Source organism: Rhinoraja longicauda, chromosome 13 (assembly GCF_053455715.1).
Source record: "Rhinoraja longicauda isolate Sanriku21f chromosome 13, sRhiLon1.1, whole genome shotgun sequence".
NCBI lineage: Eukaryota > Metazoa > Chordata > Chondrichthyes > Rajiformes > Arhynchobatidae > Rhinoraja > Rhinoraja longicauda.
In genome coordinates, this window is record NC_135965.1 from 52624804 (window position 1) to 52645056 (window position 20253).

Genomic DNA, 20253 nt, shown 5'->3' on the forward strand with positions numbered 1-20253 from the left:
TGCAAAAGCAGGCCTGGTTCACCGTTGCGAGACGGTAAGACAGTAGTACTAAGAACCTTTGAAACTTTGTCTGTGCCAGAAACGTGGCGACTCTTTGTCTGCTCTCTAGGTGAGGTCTGCTGTATGCAAAAACACTACCTGAATGCAAAAACAAAGCATGTAACTGCACCCAGGTACATGTGATGATAAAGTGCCACTGATTTTGCATTGAATGTTTTCAGAGTTAATTAATGAATGAAGGTAGATAGATGGAGAACACAACAAAAGCTGTTCACTGTAGCTCGGTACACATGACAATAAACTAAACTTAACAAAGCAAAGAATAAAGTGCACACTAACTGAGACGTGCTCAATATTAGGCCTACGATTTGAGAACAGGTGTTTATTGCTTCCTTGAGATCAAAGGGATTGAAGCATGGGATGCCAACATTGTGCAGATATAATACAACATATCTCATATATCCAAAATGACAGACTACTTGAAGATGGGCACAAAAAAGCCAGAGTAACTCAGAGGGACAGGCAGCATCTCGGGAGAGAAGGAATGGGCGACGTTTCGGGTCGAGACCCTTCTTCAGACTGAGATTCAGGGGAAAGGGAAATGAGAGATATAGACGATGAAATCTCTCTATAACTCGCCATCTATATCTCTAGTCTCCTTCTCCCCTGACTCTCAGTCTGAAGAAGGGTCTCGACCCGAAACGTCAGCCATTCCTTCCCTCCAGAGATGCTGCCTGACCCGCTGAGTTACTCCAGCACTTTGTGTCTATCTTCGGTGTAAACCAGTATGTGCAGTTCCTTTGTACAGATTACTTGAAGGCTCTATCTGCACGTGTGGCCTCTCAGTATGTGGAGAAGCTCTTCCTGTTGCTGTTGTTCAGCAAGATCAGCTGCAGTCTCATTCCACTTAGTTTTGGCGTGTAATTCAGCCCCACTGCTAACAAGTAATCGCACCATAGCACAATGCCCCTTCTCTGCAGCCAGGTGCAAGGCAGTCTTCTTCATCCAGTCGTGGGCGTCTACGTCTGCCCCGCGCTGAATGAGGAGTTTCGCCACCGCCGCGTGACCTTGAGTAGCCGCATGGTGCAGTGCGGTCATCTGGAGCGCGTCCCTGTTGTCGATGGAAGCGCCGAACTGCAACAACAGGTTCACAGCAGCAACCCCACTGCCCACAGCCCTGTGGAGGGGTGAGTGGTGGTTCATGTTCAATACATCCACCGCGGCTTTCTGTTGGAGTAGCAGCTGCAGGATCTAAAGAAAGGAGAGTAGCAAACTCACCATGTGTAACGTCGTTGAGCGAACAGATCAGTGACAACTTTTTCAGTCAGAGAGGTGTGAATCTGTGGAATTCTCTGCCTCAGAAGACAGTGGAGGCCAATTCTCTGAATGCATTCAAGAGAGAGCTGGATAGAGTTCTTAAGGATAGCGGAGTCAGGGGGTATGGGGAGAAGGCAGGAACGGGGTACTGATTGAGAATGATCAGCCATGATCACATTGAATGGCGGTGCTGGCTCGAAGGGGCGAATGGCCTCCTCCTGCACCTATTGTCTATTGGCTATTGTCTATTCACGGGACCGGCAGCATCTTCTGGACAGAAGGAGTGGGTGATGTTTCGGGTCGAGACCCTTCTTCAGACTGGACCCTAACCGAAACGTCACCCATTCCTCCTCTCCAGGGATGCTGCCTGTCCTGCTGAGTTACTCCAGCAGTTTGTGTCTATCTTCGGTGTAAACTAGCACCTGCAGTTCCTTCCCACACACTGATGATGTTGCAGCATTTCAACAATATGGATATGACAGGTTTAGAGGGATATGGACCAAAAGTGGGCAGGTGGGCATAAAGCTAAAGAGAGAGGGGAAAGATTTAATAGGAACCTGAGGGGCAATCCTAAACTCTGAATCCTCAAGGTGTTAGTTAATACAGACATGTGTATCTGGAGCCCAGGATTCTCTTGGATGCCAAGAGCAATTAAGTTTTTCAATTGAACACAAAGTGCTGGAGTTACTCAGCAGGTCACATGGTATCTCTGGAGAGCATGGATAGGTGATGTTTTGGGTCGAGACCCAGTCTGAAGTAGTTCTCTTGTTTTCATCCATGTTCTCCACAGTTACTGCCAGGCCTGCTGATTTACTCCAGCACTTTGTGTCCTTTGTGCATTAACCAGCACCTGTTGGTTAATATACACAAGGCAAGGCCAGCATAATCAAGTACGGATCTCACCCCGGTCACTCCCTCTTCTCCCCTCTCCCATTAGGCAAGAGGTACAGAAGCTAATGTAACCCCACTTTTTAAGAAAGGAAGGAGAGAGAAAACGGGGAATTCTAGACGTTAGCCTGACATCGGTAGTGGGGAAGATGTTTGAGTCGATTATTAAAGATGTAATAACAGCACATTTGGAAAACAGTGACAGGACCAGTCAAAGTCAGCATGGATTTATGAAGGGGAAATCTTGACTAATCTTCTGGAATATTTTGAGGATGTAACAAGTAGAATGGATAAGAGAGAGCCAGTGGATGTAGTGTATCTGGACTTTCAAAAAACCTTTGACAAGGTCCCACACAAGTGTGCAAAATTAGAGCACATGGTATTGGGGGTAGGGTATTGACATGGATAGAGAACTGGTTGGCAGACAGGAAGCAAAGAGTAGGAATTAACGGGTTCTTTTTTGAATGGCAGGCAGTGACTAGTGGGGTGCCGCAAGGCTCGGTGCTGGGACCCCAGTTATCTACAATATATATTAACGATTTAGACGAGGGAATTAAATGTAACATCTCCGAATTTGCTGGGTGGCAGTGTGAGCTGCGAGGAGGATGCTATGAGGCTGCAGGGTGACTTGGATAGGTTGGGTGAGTGGGCAGATGCATGGCAGATGCAATGTAATGTGGATAAATGTGAGGTTATCCACTTTGGTGGCAAGAACAAGAAGTCAAATTATTATTGGAATGGTGTCAGATTAGGAAAAGGGGAGGTGCAACAAGACCTGAGTGTACTCGTAAGCATGCAGGTACAGCAGGTAGTGAAGAAAGCTAATGGCATATACATTCCTTCTCTCCAGAGATGCTGCCTGTTCCACTGAGTTACTCCAGCATTTTGTGCTATCTTCAATGCAATTCTTTCTTATACACAGCTAATGGCATGTTGGCCTTCATAGTGAGAGGACTTGAGTACAGGGGCAAGGAGGTTCTACTGCAGTTGTACAGGGCCCTGGTGAGACCACACTTGCAGTATTGTGTGCAGTTTTGGTCTCCTAATTTGAGGAAGGACATTCTTGCTATTGAAGGAATGCAGCGTAGGTTCACCAGGTTAATTCCCGGGACGGCAGGACTGACATATGATGAAAGAATGGGCTTATATTCACTGGAATTTGGAAGGATGAGAGGGGATCTTATAGAAACATATAAAATTCTTAAGGGATTGGACAGGCTAGATGCAGGAATAATGTTCCCGATGTTGGGAGAATCCAGAACCAGGGGTCAAGTTCAAGAATAAGGGGTAGGCCATTTAGGACTGAGATGACGAAAAACGATTTCACCCAGAGAGTTGTGAATCTGTGGGATTCTCTGCCACAGAAGGCAGTGGAGGCCAATTCACTGGATGTTTTCAAGAGAGAGTTAGATTCAGCTCTTCGGGCTAATAGACTCAAGGGATAGGGGGAAAAGAAGGAACGGGGTACTGATTTTGGATGATCAGCCATGATCATATTGAATGGTGGTGCTGGCTCAAAGGGCCAAATGGCCTCCTGCACCTATTTTCTATGTTTCTAATGTGTAAAAACAGCTGCCTCCTCACCTCTACTCTTCCACAGGCAGCAGCTTTGTGGAGAGCGGTTTCGTTATGTTCATCCGTGGCATTCACGTCAGCTCCTTCCTCTAGTAGATATTGGGCAACCTCGACAGTCCCGGCCTCCACCGCCAGTTGCAACGGTGTCACGCCATCGTCCGTCCTTTCGTCCAGGGCATCCCCTCCGGTCAGCAGCAACTCAACCATCTCCCTGTGTCTGTTCAGGGCGGCCCAGTGTAGCGGGGTCCACTTGTTGTTGTCCTTGATGTGCACGGACGCCCCGTATTTCAGGAGCCGCTGGGCGGTGCTCACGTGGCCATGGGCCGAGGCACAGTGGAGGGGACTGGCCCCACACCGGGTCCTGGCCTCCAGGAGAGCTCCACGCTGCAGGAGGTAGTCCACCGCCTCGGCGTGGCCGTTCAGGGCAGCCCTGTGTATGGCCGTGAAGTGGAACTCGCTGCGGTGGTTGATGGCCGCCCGTCTGTGGAGGAGGTGTTTGATCAGAGGGATATTCCCACAGGACGCTGCGTAGTGCAGTGGGGTCCAGCCAGAATCACTCCCGGAGTTGTCATTCACAACACGAGGCCTGTGGCAATGAGGCGAACATCAACAGTAGCGTCTTATTCATACAGTCACACAGCCCTTTGGCCCAACTTGAAAATTAGCTGAGAATAGACCAAGTGGACCCATTGGGCCCAAACCTCTCCTTCCATTGGTGCAGCAGCCTCTCCTCCCCCTCCCCCTCCCCTCTCCCCCCCCCCCCATCCCCTACCCCCTTCCCCCACTCCATCTCCCTCAACTCCCCTTATCCCCCCCCTCCCTCCCTAGGAGATAGATTTAAACTTTAAAATGTGAATAACTTTTAAAATATAACACCGATTTCAATGAAACTTCTTCCATTAGCACCAAAGGGACGACGGTGAGGAAGGTGGGCCTAAAATTGTTGCGCTATCGTATACTGTTTTGGCTGTAGTTCAGGAACAAACAAACAAACAAGAGTTTTAATATATAGGTAACATTTGGGAACCTATCTTAATTCAGTTACTGTTCTTATTTCTCTTAACAGTCATAGAGTTGTACAACACAGAATCAGGCCCTTCAGCCCAACTTACCCATACTGGCCAAGGTGCCCCATCTATGCTAGTCCCACCTGCTCGCAATTGGCCAGTATCCCTCAAAACCTTTATGTCCATGTACCTGTCCAAATGTCTTTTACCTGTACCTGCCTCAACTACCTCCTCTGTTAGCTCGTTCGGTACACCCACCACCCTCTGCTTGACAAAGTTGCTCCTCAGGTTCCGATTAAATCTTTCCTCTCTCACTTTAAACCAATGCCCTCTGGTTCTTGATTCCTCTATGTGTAGGAAGGAACTGCAGGTGCTGGTTTAAACCAAAGATAGGCACAAAAAGCTGGAGTAACTCAGCGGGACAGGCAGGAATGGGTGACGTTTCAGGTTGAGACCCTTCCTCAGACCTCATGATCTTATACACCTTCATAAGATCATCACTTATTCCCCTGTGCTCCAAGAAATAAAGTCTTAGCCTGCCCAACCTCTCCCTGGAGCTCAGGCCCTCAGGTCCTGGCAACATCCTCGTACATCTACTCTGCACTCTTTCCAACTTGACAACATCTTTCGTCTAGCACGGTGACTGTCTACAACTGAACACAATACTCCATAGGCAGCTTCACTAATGCTAGCGGGCAAAGTAAGAATGATTAGTTAATTGCATAAAACAATTAAAACCTTTAAGCAAAGATAAAACATAACCGACATGTGTAATATGTACTAATCTGTGAAAATTAAACCAAGTTATACAAAGCTAGGCATTTCAGTGGCAATGAACTGTAATGAATATTTCCCATGACTGGGAGGGTAAGTTCACCCTTTGGTCATTCGTTGAGCCGTGCGACAAAGAGGAAGGTTGAAGGCCAACGTGGTTTACTTTAGAGTGAGCTGAGAATTCTTGATTAGAACGGGTGCCAAGGGTTATGGGGAGAAGGCAGGAAAATGGGGTTAGGAGGCAGAGATCAGCCATGATTGAATGGTGGAGTAGACTCGATGGGCCGAATGGCCTAATTCTACTCCAATAACTTGTGAACTAGTGAGAATTATGTTTGGGAACCTACAGTTTCTGTTCCTATTTCCTTTTAAAATCATAGAACTTAAACAGGCCCTTCAGCCCAACTTGCCCACGCCAACCAAGATGCTCCATCTACACTAGTCCCACCTGCATGCATTTGGCTCATATCTCTCTAAACCATTCCTATCCATGTACCTGTCCAATGTCTTTTAAATGTTGTTACAGTACCTGGCTCAACTACTTGGCTCGTTCCATACACCCACCACCCTCTTTGTGGAAAAGGTTGCCCCTCACATTCCTACTAAATCTTTCCCCTCTCACCTTAAACCTATGTCCTCACGTTCTTGATTTTCAACTCTGGATAAAAGACTATGTATTCACCCTATCTATTCCCCTCATGATTTTATGCACCTTTATTTCATATTTTCTTTTAAAACTGAGCAGAATTTGTGACTAATAGATCAACAATATATTTTTAGAAAAAGACACAAAGTGCTGGAGCAACTCAACATGTCTGGAGAACATGGATAGATGACGTTTCAGGTCAGGATCCATCTTCAGTCTGATCTGTCTGATCAGACCCAAAACGTCACCTATCCATGTTCTCCAGGGATGCTGCCTGATCCACTCAATTACTCCAGCACTCGGCTCGACTCAGCATGTCTCAATAATATGTTATTAGTTTGCCAACATACTTTGATATCTTTGAAGGCAATTGGCTTTGATCTCCATTCAACCTTCCTCCTTGGCTTGCAACTGGCGATGGCTGTGTTCCGTTTTGGGAGGTGGGTCCCATGGAGGCACTTGGAGGGTAGCAGGTTCCCTGCTGTAGTGGGTCCATGTCCACGGTCTTGCTGTTCTTGCTGGGGGCCGAGATCGAATCGTGCAACTCCATCCATTCCCACATCACCTCGGATAGTTCAGACATGGTGGATTCTGCAAAATAAATATTATCCGACAAATGGGGGAGTCCAGAACCAGGGGCCACAGTCTAAGAATAAAGGGGAGGCCATTTAAAACTGAGGTGAGAAAAAACTTTTTCAATCAGAGAGTTGTGAATTTGTGGAATTCTCTGCCACAGAGGGCAGTGGAAGCCAAATCACTGGATGGATTTAAAAGAGAGTTAGATAGAGCTATAGGGGCTAGCGGAATCAAGGGACATGGGGAGAAGGCAGGCACGGGTTACTGATTGTGGATGATCAGCCATGATCACAATGAATGACGGTGCTAGCTCGAAGGGCCGAATGGCCTCCTCTTGCACCTATTTTCTATGTTTCTAAATGCTGCTACTGATCACAATTAAGAATAGGGATGAAAGCGATAGTTTAGTGATACAGAGAGGAAACAGGTCCATCGGCCCACCGAGTCCGTGCCGACCAGCGATCACCTCTACATTGGTTCTATGTTATCCCGGTTTTCAATCCCACACACTGGGGGAATTTTACGGAAGCCAATTAACCTACAAAGCTGCACCTCTGTGGAGTATGGGAGACAGCCCACACGGTCATGGGGAGAGTGTGCAAACTTCATACAATACAGTACCCGCTGCCAGGATTGAACCCTGGACTCTGCCGCTGTGAGGCAGCAAATCTACCACTGTGCCGCCCTTAAAGACAATAGACAATAGACAATAGGTGCAGGAGGAGGCTATTCGGCCCTTCGAGCCAGCACCGCCATTCAATGTGATCATGGCTGATCATTCTCAATCAGTACCCCGTTCCTGCCTTCTCCCCATACCCCCTGACTCCGCTATCCTTAAGAGCTCTATCCAGCTCTCTCTTGAATGCATTCAGAGAATTGGCCTCCACTGCCTTCTGAGGCAGAGAATTCCACAGATTCACAACTCTCTGACTGAAAAAGTTTTTCCTCACCTCCATTCTAAATGGCCTACCCCTTATTCTTAAACTGTGGCCCCTGGTTCTGGACTCCCCCAACATTGGGAACATGTTTCCTGCCTCTAACCTGTCCAACCCCTTAATAATCTTATGGCCAAAGAAGGGGCACAATGGTGAGTTTATATATCAATGTATGAAATGGTTACATCAATGATTTAGATTAGAACGTGGAAGGCATGATTAATGATTTTGAAGATGACACTAAAGTAGGTGGTTCCATAGATAGTGAAGATGATTATCAAACATTACAGCAGATTCTTGGTTAATTGGCCAAGTGGGCTGAAGATAGCTAATGGAGTTCAATGTAGATTTGTGTGAGGTGTTGCATTTTGGAAAGTCAAACTTGGTTCTTGGTCCAGGAACTTGGTCCAGGAATGGTAGGGCTCCAGGGAGCGTTGTTGAGCAAAGGGATCTAAGAGTACAGGTGTCGGAAAGAACTGCAGATGCTGGTTTAAATCGAAGGCAGACACAAAATGCTGGAGTAATTCAGCCTGACCCGCTGAGCAACTCCAGGATTTTGTGTCTACCCAAGAGGTGAGGCGCACAGTGTCGTGAAAGTGTTTATATTCAACGAACAGAAATGAGAACAGCACAGCATAGGAATAGGCCCTTCGGCCCACATTGTCCATTCCGTACATGATACCAAGTTAAACTAATCTCTGCCTGCATATGATCCATGTTCTTTATTTCCCTGCATGTCCAAGTGCCTATCTAGAAGGCTCTTAAAAGCCACTCTCGCATCTGCAACACAGTAGATTTCCACCTTTTTTTATTTGTTTTAATACAATTTTATGGCTTAATGTCACAGGAGAAGTGCAGCCAGCTAGTCATTCCTTGTACTGGCAGGCTTACGTTCAAGGCTTTAGATGCATTGTTTTCTTGAGGCTCACTATTGAGCTAGATAGAGCTCTTAAGGATAGCGGAGTCAGGGGGTATGGGGAGAAGGCAGGAACGGGGTACTGATTGAGAATGATCAGCTATGATCACATTGAATGGCGGTGCTGGCTCGAAGGGCCGAATGGCCTCCTCCTGCACCTATTGTCTATTGTCTATTGTCTATTGTCTATCAGTACATCATCGAAGGTATTTATTCACAAAATGCTGGAGTAACTCAGCAGGTCAGGCAGCATCTCTGGAGAGAAGGAATGGGTGATGTTTCGGGTCGAGATCTTCAGTCTGAAGAAGGGTCTCGACCTGAAACGTCACCCATTCCTTCTCTCCTGAGATGCTGCCTGACCCGCTGAGTTACTCCAGCATTTTGTGAATAAATACCTTCGATTTGTACCAGCATCTGCAGTTATTTTTTTACATCAGATTGCAGTATTTCAAGTCTGGGCACATAATGTTCTTTTAAAAATCTTAAGGACCTTCCCTCAAAGTCTGCCAACTTGGACAAAGAATATTGGGAGAGGCATTTCTTGAAAAGAGTGCGTTAGTTTGCACCCAGATCAGATTGTGTCTCAAGCACAGATCCTCCTAAGTATTTTGTAAGTGTACACAGGCCTCTATTTTGATCACGCGTGTGATTATTAATTTTGCTACACAGAAGAAAAATTGCGGAAAAAAAGTCACTTAGGATGCAAGCATATTATAATTGCCCTGGATGCTGATTCACAATCCAAATATGTGTTCAAATAAAGTTTTAGATCCTAGATTCAGAAATGATGGATTAAAAAAAACATTAGTTCTTGATATTCAGACTTCCCTACGGGGCAGTGTGTTCAGTTCAACTGCTTCAACCACATGTTCCAATTAATCGCAATGGAATGGAATGCATCCTAATTTTATGAATGCTCTTTAGATAAGATTTGCCATCTGTACATGATGACTAAATGGGGATTACACGTTTATATTTGAAGCTTTAGGTAGATAATGAGTCTTCAGTCTAAATGGGGGGGAGATTAAAAGTTCATGTACGAAGGTTAAACAGAAACAGACCTCTTTGTAGTTCCCAGCAAATACCAACCTACTCTTGACTCAACACATATTTATAAATCTACCAGTATTTACAGAGAGCCACAGGCAAACTGGAGGACCAGCACCTCATGTTCCGCTTGGGTAGCTTAGAGCCCAATGGTATCAACATTGAATTCTCCAATTTTAGGTATCTACAAAACCCTCCCCCTCTCTTTTCTTCACACATCCACTCCCCTTATTCCCATTCCCGCCCCCCCCCCCCAAACCTGGGCTCGCATCTATTTCTCCCCTCGCACGACATTCCTTCCTCTAGCTTCACAATTCACAACATCTTCAATCCTTTTGTCTCACCCCTTTTGTCTTTTCATCTCCGGCTTTTGTTCAATTATCTGCCTATCAAAACCTCCCCCTCACCTCTATTGGAAACTATTACCTGCCAGGCGTTGTGTAGGAAGGAACAACAGATGCTGGTTTAAACCAACGATAGACACAGTTACTCCAGCACTTTGTGTCTACCTGCCAGACTGTGCCCTGTGTCTCCTCTCTTCCAGCTTTCTCCCCCAGCCACTCACCACAATCAGTCTGAAGAAGGGTCCCGACCCGAAAAAACGTCACCGCCATTCAATATGATCATGGCTGATCATCCAGCTCAGTAGCCTGTCCATACCCCCTGATCCCTTTAGCAAAAAGGGCCACATCTAACTCCCTCTTAAATATAGCCAATGAACTGGCCTCAACTACCTTCTGTGGCAGAGAATTCCACAGACTCACCACTCTCTGTGTGAAGAAATGTTTTCTCAATGTTCTCCATGTTCTCCACAGATGCTGCCTGACCCGCTGAGTTACTCCAGCACTCTGTGAAACGTCACCTATCCATGTTCTCCACAGATGCTGCCTGACCCACTGAGTTACTGCAGCACTCTGTGAAACGTCACCTATCCATGTTCTCCACAGATGCTGCCTGACCCGCTGAGTTACTCCAGCACTCTGTGAAATGTCACCTATCCATGTTCTCAACAGATGCTGCCTGACCCGCTGAGTTACTCCAGCAACTTTGTGCCGTCTTTTGTAAACCAGCACCTGCAGGTCCTTGTTTCTACTTCTTAAAAATAATCGATGTAGCTTGTTCGTTATTTTAATATTTCACATCTACGTTAGTGACCGTAGTTACTGATTATTGTCTTTTTGCCTCCAATTTGTTTTCTAGTTTTAATATGATTGAGAAGCTAGGAAAAAGTCATGCACGTGTGGGTATTAATCAATATTTATCCTTGATCAAGTTGCTCGAGTTAAAATAATCAAATAATAATAATATTTTTGTTAGAAAGGCAGTTACTCACCAATCTGTTATACTTTCTGAAGCGTTAGACTGCAGTGTTTTTCTAACTTCCTGTTTCAACACTTCCTCATGAAATGTCAGGACGATAAACTTTAAATAAATATTTGCAAAAGAGCTCTGCCCGAATCGATACACAATCATAAGTAATGAACAGTGTGGGAAGGGAGGCTTAAAAACCGGAACGGGTGTCGGGAGTTACAGGGAGAAGGCAGGAGAATGGGGTTAGGAGGGAGAGATAGGTCAGCCATGGTTGAATGCCAGAGTAGACTTGATGGGCCGAATGGCCTAATTCAGCTCCTATCACTTATGAAAACTCCAGAGGTCGGACAGCAGCTGTGGGAAGAGAGGCAAAGCTAACGTTTCATGTCCAAGAACCCTCGTAAGGACTGATCTCAAACATTAGTGCTGTTTCTCTTCACACAGATGCCGCCTGACATTCTGAACATTTCCTGCATTTTCTGCTTTTATTTCAGAATTTCCACCATCTTGTGTTTTTTTGGGTTTCACCTTTGCTTCTTCCCTCTGGTCTAGGTAAACCTTAGACACAAAACACACACAGTGCTGGGGTGTGTAGGAAGGAACTGCAGGTGCTGGTTCACACCGAATATAGACACAAAGTGCTGGAGTAACTCAGCGGGACAGGCAGCATCTCTGGAGAGAAGGGATGGGTGACATTTCGGGTCGAGGCCCTTCTTCAATCTGAACCCGAGTCTTGACCCATTCCTTCCCTCCAGAGATGCTGCCTGTCCCGCTGTGTTACTCCAGTATTTTGTATCTATCAAAGTGCTGGAGTACCTCAGCGGGCCAGACAGCATCTCAGGAGGTCATGGATAGGTGGCGTTTCAGGTCAGGACCCTTCTTCAGAAAAGGTCAACCATTTTATGCCAGAGATGCTTTCATAGAACATGGAACATGAACAGTCGAGCACAATAGTAGAGTAGTTCTACCTTATAGCAGCTGTGATCACTAGCAACTTGCATGCATGAATGCACATCGCTTCATTGGGACAAGATGGTGCTATCAAGGAGTGAAACGTGGTTCCTAATTGATGACTACCTTGTTATGAACAATCTTCAACTGCTTTTCCATTACAAGTCGAGTCATGTGTAATTCATTTAAATTAATTGGTTTAATCAATATTAGCGGCACGGTGGCGCAGCGGTAGAGTTGCTGCCTTACAGCGAATGCAGCGCCGGAGACCCGGGTTCCATCCTGACTACGGGTGTTGACTGTACAGAGTTTGTACGTTCTCCCCGTGACCTACGTGGGTTTTCTCAGAGATCTTCGGGTTTCCTCCCACACTCCAAAGACGTACAGGTTTGTAGGTTAATTGGGCAAATGTAAAAATTGTCCCTAGTGGGTGTAGGATAGTGTTAATGTGCGGGGATCGGTGGTCGGCGTGGACCAGGTGGGCCGAAGGGCCTGTTGCCGCGCTGTATCTCTAAACTAAACTGAACTGAAATGCTAGTATGACACATAATAGCTGGCAATTGCTCTTGATCAGAAAGCGTTTTCAACGATGATCACATTTTCTCCACAAATCCCAATGGCTATTCAGATTGTGCAAGATATTCCTGACAAATTGATCCCTTTTCCACGTATTGTGTACGCAGGAGTTGCTGCGAATGCAGTTCCAATCTAACATCTGCCATCTGAATTAATCCAAAGAAGGTGGTGGGCAATGCTCATGAAAGTGTAATTACTGATAACAGCCTCTCCAGATATAAGGTGTCGTTCATATAAGTTCATAAGTGACAGGGTAGAAACATAGATAGAAACATCAAAAATAGGTGCAGGAGGAGGCCATTTGTCCCTTCGAGCCAGCACCACCATTCATTGTGATCATGGCTGATCATTCACAATCAGTAACCTGTTCCTGCCTTCTCCCCATATCCCTTGATTCCACTAGCCCCTAGAGCTCTATCTAACTCTCTCTTAAACCCATCCAGTGAATTGGCCTCCACTGCCTTCTGAGGCAGAGAATTCCACAAATTCACAACTCTCTGAGTGAAAACGTTTCTTCCCACCTCAGTTTTAAATGGCCTCCCCTTTATTCTTAGACTGCGGCCCCTGGTTCTGTCTGTGTGGAGTTTGTATGTTCTCCCTGTGACCGCGTGGGTTTGCCCTGGGTGCTCCGGTTGTCTCCCACATCCCAAAGACACGCCAGTTTGTAGTTTGACACAAAATGCTGGAGTAACTCAGCGGGGCAGGCAGCATTTCCGGAGAGAAGGAATGGGTGATGTTTTGGGTCGAGACCCTTCTTCAGATCAGGTCTGTAAAAGGGTCCCGACCTGAAACATCACCCATTCCTTCTCTCCGGAGATGCTGCCTGTCCCGCTGAGTTACTCCAGCATTTTGTGTCTCTCTTCGGTTGAAGCCAGCAGGTTTGCAGATTAATTGGCCTCTGTAAAATTGCCCCCAGTGTGTAGGGAGTGGAAGAGAAAGTGGGATAACATAGAACTAGTGTGAACAACTAGTGTGAACGGGCGATCAATGGTCGGCATGGACTCGGTGGGCTGAAGGGCCTGTTTCCTTGATTCCAATCAGAAAAAGAAACACAATGATTGCAAATGAAAATAAACATCATAAGATTAAAAGTCAATGTTTTCACGTGTGTACACATAACAGTTAGAGCCTCCCTTTTTGAGCATCTCCAAGCTTCAGTCTGTACTCTCTTGGTTCCATGGAAGGGTTTGGAGAGAGCCATGAAAAGAATCATCATGTCGACTAGGAACTGCAGATGCAATTTTTTACATTTTCCAAGCCAATTAACCTACATACAATAGACAATAGACAATAGACGCAGGAGGAGGCCATTCGGCCCTTCGAGCCAGCACCGCCATTCAATGTGATCATGGCTGATCATTCTCAATCAGTACCCCGTTCCTGCCTTCTCCCCAAACCCCCTGACTCCGCTATCCTTAAGAGCTCTATCCAGCTCTATCTTGAATGCATTCAGAGAATTGGCCCCCAAAGCCTTCTGAGGCAGAGAATTCCACAGATTCACAACTCTCTGACTGAAAAAGTTTTTCCTCATCTCTGTTCTAAATGGCCTACCCCTTATTCTTAAACTGTGGCCCCTGGTTCTGGACTCCCCCAACATTGGGAACATGTTTCCTGCCTCTAACTTGTCCAACCCCTTAATAATCTTATATGTTTCGATAAGATCCCCTCTCATCCTTCTAAATTCCAGTGTTTACAAGCCTTCGGAGTGTGGGAGGAAACCGAAGATCTCGGAAAAAAACCCCACGCGGGTCACGGGGAGAACGTACAAACTCCGTACAGACAGCACCCATAGTCAGGATCAAACCCGGGTCTCCGGCGCTGCATTGACTGTAAGGCAGCAACTCTACCGCTGCACCACCGTGACCAGCCTCAAGATGTGATGTGTAGATAGCGAACTGCAGGTGCTGGTTTAAACCAAACATAGACACTACAAGCTGGAGTAACTCAGCGGGACAGGCAGCATCTCTGGAGAGAAGGAATGGGTGGAGGAAGAGAGAAAAGGAACGGAGACCAAGTCTGAAGAAAGATCTGGACCAGAAACGTCACCTATTCCTTTTCTCCAGAGATGCTGCCTGACCCGCTGAGTGACTCCAGCACTTTGTGTCTATCTCCAACCAAGATATGATGTTGGTTACTGTGTGGGATTGAAAAATGTTTACTTGTGTTGCCAACTGTTCCGTGTTAGCCGGGACATCCCGTGTATTGGGCTAAATTGGTTTGTCCCGTACGGGACCGCCCTTGTCCCGTATTAGGCCCGGGGGGCCGCTGTAGGCAGATGCTGGTTTATGCAGAAGATAGACACAAAAAGCTGGAGTCACTCAGTGGGTCACAGCGCAGCATCTTTGGAGTAAAAGAATGGATATTTTTGTTACTGTTCCTGTTCTGTGTAAACTGTGAGTAAATCCAGCAGAGGGTAGCACAACCTTACAAAGATGTGTCCTGTAGCTGTTCTTGATCGGAAGAGAAGTATTTTGATAGACCACAAGGATGGTGCCTCTGAATTCAGAACTGTTGATTGGTGGGAGATATTCTTGGGCTAACAGTGTAGTTGGCATGATATTTGAAGGTCTAAGGACAACGGCAGATGCTGGAAAACTGCAATAAATGCAGAATTATAGACACAAAATGCTGGAGTAACTCAGCGGGACAGGCAGCATCTCTGGAGAGAAGGAATGGGTGGCGTCTTGGGTCGAGACTTCAACCTGAAACATCACCCACACCATCTATCCAGAGATGCTGCCTGTCCCGCTGAGTTACTCCAGCATTTTGTGTCTGTAAACCATCATCTGCAGTTCCTTCCTACACATAAAAGCAGAATAGGCTGGGAAAACCCAGCTGGACAAGGGAGCAAGTGTGGAAAGGAGAGTGGATTTATGAGGATGTTGCCGAGTCTGGAGGGATTGAGGTGTAAGGAGAGGCCGTAAAGGCTGGGTCTATTTTGCCTACCTTCTGTCACCGGTAACTATGCCAATTTAACACTCTAGACTGGTTACATTGCAGAGGAGTTGTGTATTTGGATCAGAGGGTTTAATGGCCTTTGAGAATGTACCTTTTAGTTTAGTTTACAGATACAGCGCGGAAACTGGCCCTTCGGCCCACCGAGTCCGTGCCGACCAGTGATCTCCGCACACTAACACTATCTGGCACGAGGGACAATTTTTACATTCATACCAAGCCAAACCTGTACATGTTTGGAGTGTGGGAGGAAACCGAAGATCTCGGAGAAAACCCACGCAGGTCACGGGGAGAACGTACAAACTCTGTACAGACAGCGCCCGTAGTCGGGATCGAACCCGGGTCTCCGGCGCTGCAAGGCAGCAACTCTACCGCTGTGCCACCGTGCCTTACTGTTGGCCTTTGTCTGTCGAGAGACAATATCACAGTATGAGCTCATTGACCCTATCCCTTCTTCTGTGTGTTCCTTGGACTATTTTGATACGTTCTACTGAGAGGAAAATTAATTATTTCCAAACATAATTTCTGAACTAATTTAATTGCTTGTGTCCACGAAATCTGCCTTGTGATCACCATCTGTGAAAGACATTTCTTTGATGCTTTCTATGTTTATCTTTTGCCTCCTCCTAATGTATCTCTGGCCTAGGGGGAGCGTGGAACAATATTTTCATTTGTCAGCTTGGAGACCTCTTTAGTTCGCACTTAATTGTCTCGGTTCTGGTGCGAAGAGCAACTGTGAGGAAAGTGGTACACTCCAGACACTCGAACCTCCAAATACAGGTCATTACTCACAGTGCCAGGCATATTTAGCTGACTTTAGAGACACAGGCCCCTTGGCCCACCAAGTACACGCTCGACCAGCAATCATCAAAACACCAGTTCTATCCTACACTCTCGGGGCAATATACAGAAGCCAATGACCTGCAAACCTGCACGTCTTTGAAAGGTGGGAGGAAACGGGAGCACCCGGAGAAAACCCACGCAGGCCACAGAAACAGTAACCAACATATCCATCATTTTTCCCCCCCCTTAATTAACCCCTTTGTCCTCCTCTGCTGAGTTCTAAATTTCTCCCAGTCCTCTGGTTTGCTCCTTCCTTTGTCCAATGTATATGCCTCTTCCTTGGCTTTAACACTATCCTTGACTTCCCTCGTCAGCCACGGTTGAGCTGCCTTCCCAGTTTTATTTTTTCGCCAGATGGGGATGAATAGTTTCTGGAGTTGATCCATGCGGTCTTTAAATCTTTGCCATTGCCTCTCCACTGTCAACCCTTTAAGTATAATTTGCCAGTCTATCCTAGCCAATTCCCATCTCATACCTTCAAAGTCTCCTTTATTCAAGTTCAGGACCCTAGTCTCTGAATTAACCGCGTCACTCTCCATCCTAATGCACAATTCCACCATATTATGGTCACCGTTGTCCAAGGGGCCTTGCACAACAAGTTCGCTAACTAATCCTCCCTCATTACACAATACCCAGTCTAGGATGGCCTGGCCTCTAGTCGGTTCCTCTACATATTGGTCTAAAAAACCACCCCGTATACATTCCAGGAAATCATCCTCCTCAGCGCTGCTACCAATTTGGTTGGCCCAATCTATACGTAGATTAAAGTCACCCATGATGACTGCTGTATCTTTGCTACACGCATCCCTAATCACCTGCTTGATGCTCTCCCCAACCTCCCTACTGCTGTCTGGTGGTCTGTACACAACTCCAACAAGCGTTTTCTGCCCTTGGCTATTTCGCAGTTCTACCCACACCGGTTCTACAGAATCCAAGCTAATGTCTCTCCTTGCTATTGCATTAATCTCCTCTTTAACCAGCAATGCCACCCCACCTCCTCTTCCTTTCTGTCTATCCTTCCTGAATATCGAACACCCCTGCATGTTTAGCTCCAAGCCTTGGTCACCCTGGAGCCTTGTCTCTGTAATTCCAACGACATCATATCCCTTAACTACTAACTGCGCATTCAATCCGTCCACCTTATTTCGAATGCTCCTTCGCATTAAGGCACAAAGCTTTCAGGTTCGTTTTTCTTATCTCCCTTCTCCCTTTTGCTTCTGTCCTCCTGTTATGTCCCTCTGTCTTCTTGCATTGGTTCCCATCGCCCTGCCCTGTTAGTTTAAACGTGACCTTTCCTACACTCTCTTTCCCGTTAACTGCATGCATTGCTTCCACATAGTTAACTACACCCCCCAAACTGTTTAGTTTAAACCCACCCGTGTAGCACTAGCAAACCTGCCTGCCAGAATATCGGTCCCCCTCCAATTAAGGTGCAACCCGCCCTTTTTGTACAGGTCACCCCTGCCCCAGAAGAGGTTCCAGTGATCTAGAAATCTAAATCCCTGCCCCCTGCACCAACTCCTCAGCCACACATTCAGATCCCCCATCTCCATGATCCTGTCCTCACCAGCACGACATACTGGATGCAGCCCAGAGATACCACCCTGGAGGTCCTGCTTTGCAGCCTCCTGCCTAGTTTTCTACACTCACATAACAGAACCTCCTTCCTCTTCTGACCCACGCCATTTATCTCTAAACTAAACTAAACTAAACTAGACAAAACGGGCTTATTGCCCCATTGAGTGAACAGGCCTTCAGCCAAACTCGTCTGTGCAACTGAGATGCCCGGTCTCATTTTGTCCCGTTTATCCACGTTTGTGGCCCATGTCCCTCTAAGCCTCTCCCATCCATGTAGCAAGAACAAGGAATTGCACTGTACCTCGGTGCATGTGACTGAAAAGTACCTTTGATCTATTAAAAGTTGTCAGCTGAAAATGGCACGTCTTGTTGGGGCTGCTTGGTGGCTGGTGGCTGGTGGCTGGTGCTTGGTGGCTGGTGGCTGGTGGCTGGTGGCTGTGGGCTGTTGGCTGTGGGCTGGTGGCTGGTGCTTGGTGGCTGGTGGCTGGTGGCTGGTGGCTGGTGGCTGGTGGCTGTGGGCTGTTGGCTGTGGGCTGGTGGCTGGTGCTTGGTGGCTGGTGGCTGGTGGCTGGTGGCTTGATGCTTGGTGGCTGGTGGCTGGTGGCTGGTGGCTGGTGGCTGGTGGCTGGTGGCTGGTGGCTGGGTGGCTGGTAGCTGGTGGCTGGTGGCTGGTGCTTGGTGGCTGGTGGCTGGTGGCTGGTGGCTGTGGGCTGGTGGCTGGTGGCTGTGGGCTGGTGGCTGGTGCTTGGTGCTTGGTGGCTGGTGGCTGGTGGCTGGTGCTTGGCGCTTGGTGGCTGGTGGCTGGTGGCTGGTGGCTGGGTGGCTGGTGGCTGGTGGCTGGGTGGCTGGTGGCTGTGGGCTGGTGGCTGGTGGCTGGTGGCTGGGTGGCTGGTGGCTGGTGGCTGGTGGCTGGTGGCTGGTGCCTTGGTGCTGGGTGGCTGGTGGCTGGTGGCTGGTGGCTGGTGGCTGGTGGCTGGTGGCTGGTGGCTGGTTTTACCAACTCGGGCACAGGATGGAGGTGAGGCACATGGACTATTTCTGACCATCTTGAGATCTTGTGTTTCAAGCACACACGAGTGGACATGGAGAAGTATCGATCCCATTGACCTGGCAAAGTGTAGCTTGCACTGTTGTAACGTGGGCGGCACGGTGGCGCAGCGGTAGAGTTGCTGCCTTACAGCGAATGCAGCGCCGGAGACCCGGGTTCAATCCCGACTATGGGCGGCGTCTGTACGGAGTTTGTACGTTCTCCCCGTGACCTGCGTGGGTTTTCTCCGAGATCTTCGGTTTCCTCCCACACTCCAAAGACGTGCAGGTTTGTAGGTTAATTGGCTTGGTAAATGTAAAAATTGTCCCTAGTGTGTGTGTGTGCGCGTGTAGGATAGTATTAATGTGCAGGGATCGCTGGGCAGCGCCGACTCGGTGGGCTGAAGGGCCTGTTTCCGCGCTGTATCTCTAAATCTAAATCTAACACTAACTTATACTGTTTTGTAGGTAACTAACCTACAAACCTCTCCCCCCCCCCCCTCCCTTCTCCCTTTCTCCCTTCTGCCACAGAAGGTGGTGGGGGCCAATTCACTGGGTGTTTTCAAAAGAGAGTTAGATTTAGCTCTTAGGGCTAACGGAATCAAGGGATATGGGGAAAAAGCAGGAACAGGGGACTGATTTTAGATGACCAGCCATAATCCATTGAATGGCGGTGCTGGCTCGATGGGGTGAATGGCCTACTCCTGCACCTATATTTCCATGATCCTATGTTTCTTTCCCCGCCCCCATCTTTTCCTTCCCCCTCCCCTTCCACCAATATTCCTTCCTCTGGCTTCACAATTTGCACCTCTACTTCTACCCTTATCTCACACTTTCTTTTCTCATTTCATCTCTGGCCTTGTCCACATTCTCCACAGATGCTGCCTGACCTGCTGAGTTACTCCAGCACTCTGTGAAACGTCACCTATCCATGTTCTCCACAGATGCTGCCTGACCCGCTGAGTTACTCCAGCACTCTGTGAAACGTCACCTATCCATGTTCTCCACAGATGCTGCCTGACCCGCTGAGTTACTCCAGCACTTTGTCTTTTCATGAGAGGAATAGCAGGATAACTCTTTATTTGTGCCGAGCGTAAGAATGACTAAAAATTGGAAACAGTTGCATAGAAGTTAATTTCTTCACATCATATGTACATGTGGTGGTTTCCAGAACTGTACAAAGGTTCATTTATACTTGGTCATATTATTTGTATCTCAGCCAAGCGTTGTGTTGACTGTGCCCCCAAGGCATATAGAGGAGACGCACAAATGGGAAAGAATGATTTGTCTCTCGTGATTCCCCACTTTGTTTATCTGGTTGTTTTTACAGAT

General features: G+C 47.3%; 1 protein-coding gene across 1 annotated transcript; it reads right to left on the reverse strand.

The window, feature by feature from the left end:
* Positions 1-647: 647 nt before the first annotated feature.
* Positions 648-11086, reverse strand: ankrd67 (ankyrin repeat domain 67). The gene is made up of 4 exons (XM_078410979.1): positions 11015-11086; positions 6558-6798; positions 3790-4366; positions 648-1251 (listed from the first exon to the last, which is right to left on the reverse strand). Exons 2-4 carry the CDS (start codon positions 6788-6790, stop codon positions 823-825), a joined length of 1239 nt encoding a protein of 412 aa, XP_078267105.1. The 5' UTR covers positions 6791-6798; positions 11015-11086; the 3' UTR covers positions 648-822.
* Positions 11087-20253: the final 9167 nt, after the last annotated feature.

What these genes read in the sequence shown, in the direction of transcription:
- ankrd67 (XM_078410979.1), bottom strand. Translation starts at nt 6,790, where the DNA reads ATGTCTGAACTATCCGAGGTGATGTGGGAATGGATGGAGTTGCACGAT. An exon ending in TTGCCTTCAAAGATATCAAA is followed by an intron (nt 4,367 to 6,557) that starts GTATGTTGGCAA and finishes TCATTGCCACAG; the next exon opens with GCCTCGTGTTGTGAATGACA. An exon ending in CTGCCTGTGGAAGAGTAGAG is followed by an intron (nt 1,252 to 3,789) that starts GTGAGGAGGCAG and finishes TCCTTTCTTTAG; the next exon opens with ATCCTGCAGCTGCTACTCCA.